The sequence below is a fragment of the Calonectris borealis genome, chromosome 20, assembly GCF_964195595.1.
Source record: "Calonectris borealis chromosome 20, bCalBor7.hap1.2, whole genome shotgun sequence".
NCBI lineage: Eukaryota > Metazoa > Chordata > Aves > Procellariiformes > Procellariidae > Calonectris > Calonectris borealis.
The window spans coordinates 7,781,022-7,789,601 of record NC_134331.1 but is presented as its reverse complement, the minus strand read 5'-3'; the positions used below and the strand labels follow the sequence as shown (position 1 = coordinate 7,789,601).

Here is an 8,580-nt window from a genome sequence, read left to right as displayed (position 1 = left end):
ATTATCTGGCACCAATTGACTTCCACCTCTTTGGGTGACCAGCTTCAGGGCTGTGGTTGAAAGCATGGTGAGAGCACATTTTTTGCATCCTTCTGTTGGGATAGCATCAGGTGGCTCTTGGGGGCTTTTGTTTCAGGAACAAGATGGTCATTTGGCTTCCTTTGGGCAGCATTTTCTTTGCATCTCCTGGAGATGCAGTCCCGCTGGGATGTCCTGGTGGCAGCATCGTGAGGGGCCTGGGCTGGTTCACTGTGTGGGCTGAGGGATTTCCATCAGCGATGGCCTCGCTCGGGCGGCACCAGGTTTTGTTCCTGCTGTTTCTCTCCTGTCCTGCCTCTGGAGCACTGTCTCAGGCAGCAGAAGGCTGAACGTGTGCTGCTTCTCATGAGTGGGAGCGTCTTTGCTGGCTGGTGGGCGAGGACCAGGGTGCAGAGGGGGAAGAAAACAGGCCCAGGAAGGAATGACGCAGTGACATGAGGCTTTCTCAGGGCTGCAAATCCCCTGGTGCTGGGCAAGAGCAGGCAACCACTGCCAGCAGCAAGGAGCCCTGCCTGCACCCTGGAGTGAGACCCTGGGACCAAGGGACACTCAGCCATGGGGGGCTCAGACCCTTCACCCCCACTCTGCAGTCAGGCACCGGATCCACTTGGCCATGCTGTCCCCACCATACATCCAGCACGGCGCTGCCCGCCCATGCTCCCCCATCACGCTAGCTTCTCCTCCTCCAACACCGCTGGGATTTGCACCTACATCCCCCTATACCCCCCTACACCCTGGCGAGTTCTTGGGGGGGGCCGGGGGTGGATGGAGCTCGGGCGGCTGCTGTGTGCTCTGGTTCCTCTGCCGGCTGCTGCCGCAGAACTGGGAAGCTTTGCACACCCGCAGAGCACAAGAGCTCTTCTAGTGCAGCCCTTTCTCTCCAGCACATCTCAGCTTTCATTTGACAGACACATCGGAAAAGACATGTTGGCTGAAGCTGAGCTGAACATACCTGAGGAACCACCATGTCCCCAAAACCTCCTGTGGCTGCAGAAGAGGTTAAAATACCTTCCTGCCCTGCATCTGGCTTTGGGAAACTCTTTGTCCTTGTTTCGTCTGGGATAGAGTTAATTTTCTTCCTAGTAGTTCTTATAGTGCTATGTTTTGGATTTAATATGAGAATAATGTTGATAACACACTGATGTTTTAGTTGTTGCTAAGTAGTGTTTTCGGTAGTCAAGGACTTTTCAGCTTTCCATGCTTGACCAGGTGCACAAGAAGCTGGGAGGGAGCATAGCCAGGACAGCTAACCCAAGTGGCCAATGGGGTATTCTATACCATATGACGTCATGCTCAGCATATAAAGCTGGGGGAAAAAGCAGGAAGGGGGGAACGTTCGGAGTGATGGCGTTTGTCTTCCCAAGTAACCATTACGTGTGATAGAGCCCTGCTTTCCTGGAGATGGCTGAACACCTGCCTGCCGATGGGAAGTAGTGAATGAATTCCTTGTTTTGCTTTGCTTGCATGCGTGGTTTTTGCTTTACCTATTAAACTGTCTTTATCTCAACCCATGAGTTTTCTCACTTTTACCCTTCCGATTCTCTCCCCCATCCCACCGGGGCAGGGGGAAAGAGCGAGCTGTGTAGTGCTTAGTTGCTGGCTGGGGTTAAACCATGACACTCTTTTTTAGGATTAGATGAGAAATGCAGATTTTGGGGAGAGGCAAAGCTGCACTGGGAGGAGAGCGCAGGAGGTGTTATTGATAACGAACAGGAGCTTAACGAGGCTGGTGGTGTTTCTCGTTGTGTCACACTGTTATGCTGTAGCAGTGCTACATTACAGCGGGTGCCCATCACTGGCAGCTCATTGACACTGTGACCACCACACTGAATGCTGTCACAGGAAAGGATGTGTTGTCTCTAGGGTCCCTGCTGTCCCAGTCCTTCTTCCTTCACCAGCAATGCCCGACCCTGGGAGTCAAACACGCCTTCCCTCCGGCTGGACATGACAGCCTTGGCTTTGCCTTTCCGTGGGGCTGTGGCAGGGAAGGCCTGTACTCACGTATCCCCGGCACCTGGAGGGGGAGGGTGACCCCAGCTGCTCTGTGTTGGGGGGTGTGGGTGTCTTCTTGATGGTGTCTGCTTTTTGCATTTTGGGTTGCATTTGTGTTCTGAGTTGCTGGCATCCTCGGAAGCATAGCTTGAGCAGCAGGCAGGGAAGCTGGTGGCAGGAGGGGAACCAGCTCCAGCCTTCAGGATTCCTGCACAGCACAGTCTCCATCAGCACACACGGAGTAAACTGAGGTTGGGGGGGGTCTACAATGACCTATTGGCACGCAGGGTGCCATAGGGGGAGGGACCCTTCGCCCACTCACCCCCATCACCAGCGTTGGGCCAGGAGGAACAGCTACAATGCCAGGAGGGATGGGAGAGCGCGCAATGCACAGGGGATGGCAGGGGTACCTCCAGGACCCCCCCGCGCTGTGTGTCACTGTCCCCAGAGCAGAGTTATGAGGGACCACGTGGCCTAATGGATAAGGCGTCTGACTTCGGATCAGAAGATTAAGGGTTCGAGTCCCTTCGTGGTTGTTTTAAAGCCACAGGAGATCCTCGAGTCGTTTAATTTCCCCATACCACTGGCTTGGGGGGACGGTGATCCACACCCCGTGGAGTGAAAGCATCCTCGGGGGTGTCAGTGGGGCAAAGCTCGAGGGAACGTGCCCGTGCTGGGGACGGCTTTGTGGTGGGGTCTGCCCTGAAAGTCGCCGGGAATCTCCACGGCTGGGCAGCACCCAGGGCGCCCTGTCCCGGAGGTGGAGGCGAACCGGTGGCCTGGCGCCGGGCGGGGGCTGAGTCCTAGCTGGGGCCGGTTCCCGGGGGCAGATAAAAGGGTGGGGGCTGCCCAGGCTGGGGCTTTTCACTGTTGCAGGGAGCGCCCGGTGAGCTACCGTGCGGCTGGGGCGAGGTACAGGGGTCTGTGTGTGTAAGGGGGGACCCCCACGTCGGCCCTACCTGCGGGGCGCTGCTGCAAGGAGTCGGGGTGGGAAAAAGCGGCTGCTACCCCAGGTGGGACTCGAACCCCCAGTCCCTGGCTTAGGAGGCCAGTGCCTTATCCATTAGGCCACTGGGGCCGAGCAAGAGCCACCCCCCTCCTCTGCCCCGCACCCCCCCTGCGCTTGTTTTGCGGGAGTCCGGAGCAAACGGCCCCATCCCTCGGGGCGGCCGAGGAGGGGGGGGCGGCTTATTGCACCGAAAACCGGCGATGGGCACCGGCACCTCCCGCCCCGCCGCCGAGGGAGAGCGGGGTGAGGCCGTCCGAGCGCAGCTGGGCCCTCCGCAGGTGTCTTCGGCCCCTCCTCTCCTCCCGCCTCCCCCTGCCGGCGTTTCTGGGCCGTGCACAGAGCTGGGGCTGCTCTGGGCGGTTTTACTGGGCGATGAAGGGAGGAGAACTGCGCGGCTTGCGGCGGGGAGGGGGGGGGGCGGTGCTGCCTTGCTCCGGGGAATGTTCACCCCCGGGGGGGTCCTCCATGGGCTGTGTGGGACCCCCATTCCTGCACGGTGTGGGCACGCTCGCCTCCGGCCACCAGGGAGTTAAGTTACGGCATCAAAAAGTTAAATGTATGCAGCCCCAGTGGCCTAATGGATAAGGCACTGGCCTCCTAAGCCAGGGATTGTGGGTTCGAGTCCCATCTGGGGTGACTCTTTTCTGCTCCGGGGATCCATGCCTGCTCCTCGAGTGCCCTGGCTTGGTGGGTTCCCTGCAGTGGTTAGGGGCGATTCACCCCTTTCTGGGGCACCCCTGTCCCCTGGCTCAGGCAGCCTGATGTGGACAAGAAGGGGGTTTCTTGGTGTAAAAACAGGTACAAACTTGGAATACGCTTTTAATCCCTGAAGTGTCCATCCCTTCCAAACCCTGGTGTCGTGTGCTGGCTTTAAGCGAAATTTTGCAAATCTTACTGTAAAATCTGGGGAGGGAGATCTGAGCCTCAGGTGATACATGACAATGAGGTCTCCTGGTCATGGAGGTCTCAGCTGAGGCTGTTGCTGTCCCAGTTGATGTCTGTGTGATGACTTTCAGTATCAGAAATATGTCTGAAGCAGTGACATCCCCCTTGCTTGTAAGGGCCAGGGCACAGCATGGAACTGCAGATACATTTGCCTGTGAGAGCGGGAGCTGGCAGCTACCCCCTACCATACAGAAAAGCTTTAGGCAGGAGAAAAGTTTTTTATCTTTGCTCCCCTTGCTGGGCAGGGTGTGCACAGAGGCAGAGGCAGCCAGCCTGGGACAGGTTTTCCATGCAGGGAGGCATGTCAGGATGCATTGGTGTGCTCCGCATCCCTCCAAGCAGCCACTTTTGGAGAGGATGCGGGATTTGAGCTCTCTGTATTTAGTTCTTGCCTAAAACAGAACCACCTCTCCTCACCCCAGGTGGGGCTCGAACCCACAATCCCCGACTTAGAAGGCCAGTGCCTTATCCATTAGGCCACTGGGGCCCCATGAGAAGATGAAAAAAGTGTAATTTCAGCATCTTTGAAAGTCCACAGTGAACTGAGTTGTTGGTGGTGAAATTCACCACGTTACAGCACAGAACTTGGTTCTGTTTAAACAGGGTCCACTGATGAGCAACTCTTGAAGCCTGTAAGACTCAGCCTGAGGTTGTACGGTGCTCCACCTCAAGGGCCAGAAGCCTCCTGTACTTACAAGGTGGTTTCTGAACCGAGAGCAACTGCCTCCTGCCACATTCCTGCCATGGCTTTGGGTTAATTTAACAAAAATGCACTTTCTTTGGTTAGGAAAAAATAAACTAAAATTTGAGAAATGGTGAATACTCTATTTGCTACTTAGATACACAATTAGACTGCTTTTAGTCTTCCCTTTCTTTCCCCCCAAATCTACTGCTGCTTATGTGTTCCGCAGCAGAGGGTGCTCTCACAGAGCAGAGGGCTGCATGAAGGGGACAAAGAATAAAAAAACAGTGGCTGACAAAAATCTGAATTTTTAGTTTCTCTTCAAACATGAACAGTAATTTTTCTGCAAAATACACAGGCGGTCACAGTGTATCATTAAGTTCAAAAGATGATGTTAAATATTTTTATTTACATTTTCAGACCAGTTTTATTCAATCCAATTTAGCATTATCTACAGCTGCCAATGCCATTTCTTTAAAAAGATGCTATGCCAAGGACTTCGATCTCTGCTGTTCTTAATCAAAGTCTGCCTTCCTGCTCTGTTTTATATTTGAGTGTATCTTTTTCTGTCGTAGTCGTTCACGGTTCATTTTTTCCACCCTAAAACAAAATGAAAAGATCCTTTAGTGTATGAAGAAAACATTTAAATATTCAACTTTGAGCACAGTTATAATGTACATTTGATGAGCTGACAAATGTCCACAGACAGAAAAAGCAGTCCTTGTTCTTGGGATGCTACCCAGGAAAGCAATTAAGATCTAATGGACCAGTGATTTTTTTAAAAAAGGAAATCCAAATAAGTATGAGGAAGATTGTTTAAAGAGGCTGCAAACTAAATCATGTAACATGATACTCTGAATCCATCTCAAATAAAGGCCATTTCAATAAAGATACCTCTCTATGAGTTTCTGTGTAGTCTCCTTAGACACCACCTTGGGCTTCTCGGTAGCCTCTGTGACCATGGTTCTGATTTTTTCCAAACAAATCGCCAGATTCCTCATTTGGTAGCGACTCTCTTCAGAGTTCACAATCAGCTCACCAGCTCGGTTTATCTTATTCCTGTGCTAAAGAGGGGAAAATGTGATGTGATCACCAAAACCTCATTAGACTTGTCGTGTTCTGTCTGAAAGTGTGAAACTAAACCATGGCTGGAAGGGGGACAGTAGTTACCATCGATGCCATTTTTTGTCTTGCATCTGCTGGGATCCAGTCTGCTGATGCCAGGTGGAACCGAACTTCTGCCTTGGTATTCACTGGGAGGAAAAACAGGATCTTTTTTTCAGTGTAATGGCTCGCCTTCGTAAGTTTTATAAGATAATTCAGTCTGTTCACTGCTGGCTTTGAAGATAGGATGATTCCAGTACTAATTTCCTGAAAGGTCACAATTTTTTTCTTGCTATATTTTTACATACCACTCTACAAGACAAACTCTAAATTTTCATGGAGACTCTGTCATGGTATTTGCCTTTCTAGATACTACAAGATTTATTGCTATTGCCAGTCACTAACTACCTTATTTTTAACGGCAATGGCAGAACAGGAAGGATTTTTAGTTTATTTGAATTAAACTGAGAATTTATTACACTGTGAAGTTTCAGAATCCAGTTGGCATGTTGTATGTTTGATTAATGAAAACAGATTAGACAGAAGTGGTGTTTTGTGCAACACATGTAGCAGCCACGATCCCAGTACGAGTGTTTCTAGGAGAATCCAATATGGTACCACTGGTCTCGAGTACTGTGAAGACTTGTAAGTTCTGTTAAAACGTGGGATAATGATAATGAAAAATTAGCATTGGGCAGCACAAAGATGCTCAATATCAATCTCCCAATATTTCACCACAAAGTATAAAGAAGCAATTTAAAGATTAGAATTTTTCCTTCAAAGTCTCTTCCTCACCTTTATTAACGTGCTGCCCGCCAGGGCCACTGCTCCGGCAGTAGGACACGGTCAGGCGAGCTGGAAGAGAAAAGCAGCAGCGTGCTGACCCGGAGACACATCCCCAGCTGGTTTTGCAATGGGCAGCAGGGAATGGGGATGATCCAGGCTGCAGCACGCAGGGCTGAAAGATGCCTGTGACCCGGTGGTGCTTTCACTCTGGTTTAGCTCTGTGCATTGAGCACGGAGCCTAACCCACCTCTGGGCACTTAACCCAGGACAGGCCCAGCAGAGCACCTGAGCCCAGGTCCGTTTCGAGGGGAGACTCACCCAGGGGGATGTCGAGGGCGGCAGGCTGCGTCTCCTCCTGGAAAACACCGCGAGGTGCCTGCGTTAGGCGCTGGGGCGAGGCCGGGGGAGGCAGGGCCACCCCACCGGCACTTCGGGCCCGACCCCGACCGCCCCGGCGGCCTGGGGCTGCCTGGCCCCGCCTACCTGTGACGACACCACCCCTTCTGCTAAACCCCGCCTACCCACCGCAAACAACTTCGCGCTAAGCCCCGCCCACCCGCGATAGCACCGCTCCTTGCGATCAGCCCCGCCCACCCGCAATAACAGTCCCTGTGCTAAGTCGCGCCCCACACGCGATGGCACTGACCCTTGACATAAACCCCGCCCACCCGCCCTAATGTCACTCAGGCGCTAAGCCCCGCCCCACGCTAACCCCCGCCCCTCGCTCGTCTTCCTCCCCCCCGCCCCACTCACAGGGGCTCTGGCGGCGGCGTCGCCGTCCTGCGGCGGCGGGTACAGCTTGTCCAGACTGTAGGCGCTCCGATACTCGGTCCCGGCGGCGGCCCGCTGCGAAAACCGAGCAGCGAGAAGCCCCAGCCGCGGCCTACACAGGCCCCGCAGCGTGTGCGCCGCCATCTTGGCTCCCGCGGTGCGCTTTCGCCACGGCGTCCCCACGGAAACCGCGGCTGCGCGCCGCGTTCCGGGGAGGGGCCTACGCGGGCAGCGGATCGGGGGGGAGCTGTGGGGGCCGGAGGGGTTTTGATATATGGGCGTGTGGGGTGTACGAGTGGTGTGTGGGGATGCATGGGATCTATGGGATGTGTGATGCCCGTGAGGTCTGGGGTGGTGTGTATGTGGGGTCTGTGGGGTGGGATGGGAGGTCTATGAGGCACTATGTGGGGAGTGTAGGAGGACTGGAAGAGTATAGGAGGTCTGTGGGGCATCGTGGGGGGGATGTGGGAGGTCTGGGAGGGGTTTATGGAGTCGGGGGGTAGGGGTTACCGGGGGGTATAGGAGATATGGGGGGAGGGGGTTATGGGGTCTTGGGGGTGCTGAGTGGTCTGTGGGCACTGAGGCAGGCACTGCTGTGGCAGGTGGTGGGATGGCTGGGGACAAGGACGCTAGGGTGAGGTGGCTGTGTGGTGCCCTGGTGTGACCCGTGGCAGGGCACGGTGTGGGGTGTGGGAGGCCCTGGGGCAGGTGCCAGGAACTGGTTTGGGCAGGTCGTTTCCAGCTCACAGCGCAGGCAGCAGTGGGGGATAGTGTGCTCCCTCTTGCACCCCGCTCCTTTGCGAGCTGGGCAGCTGATGGCCAGGTGTAAAAGTGAAAATAAACCCGGCATTTTTTATTTACTGTCTAGTTTTTGCACCTGGGATGCTTCAGCTCTCAGATTTTTATCTGCTCAAGACTGCTAAAAAGTTACATTTTTTATATATATATACATGACGGGATCGAGTGCTCCCTCAGTCAGTTTACAGACAACACCAAGTTGGCTGGGAGTGTTGATCTGCTCGAGGGTAGGAAGGCTCTGCAGAGGGACCTGGACAGGCTGGATCGATGGGCTGAGGCCAACTGTATGAGGTTCAACAAGGCCAAGTGCCGGGTCCTGCACTTCGGCCACAACAACCCCATGCAAAGCTACAGGCTTGGGGAAGAGTGGCTGGAAAGCTGCCCAGAGGAAAAGGACCTGGGGGTGCTGGTTGACAGCCGGCTGAACATGAGCCAGCAGTGTGCCCAGGTGGCC

General features: G+C 54.2%; 1 protein-coding gene and 4 non-coding genes across 6 annotated transcripts; 2 read left to right on the top strand and 3 right to left on the bottom strand.

The window, feature by feature from the left end:
• Positions 1-2,494: 2,494 nt before the first annotated feature.
• TRNAR-UCG (transfer RNA arginine (anticodon UCG)) lies at positions 2,495-2,567 on the top strand. The gene has a single exon. It is a non-coding gene; the product is annotated as a tRNA-Arg (tRNA).
• A 469-nt stretch (positions 2,568-3,036) lies between these two features.
• Positions 3,037-3,109, bottom strand: TRNAR-CCU (transfer RNA arginine (anticodon CCU)). Its single transcript has one exon. It is a non-coding gene; the product is annotated as a tRNA-Arg (tRNA).
• Positions 3,110-3,603: 494 nt separating this feature from the next.
• On the top strand, positions 3,604-3,676 carry TRNAR-CCU (transfer RNA arginine (anticodon CCU)). Its single transcript has one exon. It is a non-coding gene; the product is annotated as a tRNA-Arg (tRNA).
• Positions 3,677-4,399: 723 nt separating this feature from the next.
• Positions 4,400-4,472, bottom strand: TRNAR-UCU (transfer RNA arginine (anticodon UCU)). Its single transcript has one exon. It is a non-coding gene; the product is annotated as a tRNA-Arg (tRNA).
• A 570-nt stretch (positions 4,473-5,042) lies between these two features.
• MRPL58 (mitochondrial ribosomal protein L58) lies at positions 5,043-7,503 on the bottom strand. 2 transcript variants are annotated; one of them, XM_075169729.1, is made up of 6 exons: positions 7,311-7,503; positions 6,876-6,912; positions 6,567-6,626; positions 5,838-5,920; positions 5,562-5,731; positions 5,043-5,267 (listed from the first exon to the last, which is right to left on the bottom strand). In XM_075169729.1, exons 1-6 carry the CDS (start codon positions 7,470-7,472, stop codon positions 5,183-5,185), a joined length of 597 nt encoding a protein of 198 aa, XP_075025830.1. In that variant the 5' UTR covers positions 7,473-7,503; the 3' UTR covers positions 5,043-5,182. The 2 variants fall into 2 exon arrangements, with proteins under 2 accessions (XP_075025830.1, XP_075025831.1); XM_075169730.1 differs by lacking the exon at positions 6,567-6,626.
• Positions 7,504-8,580: the final 1,077 nt, after the last annotated feature.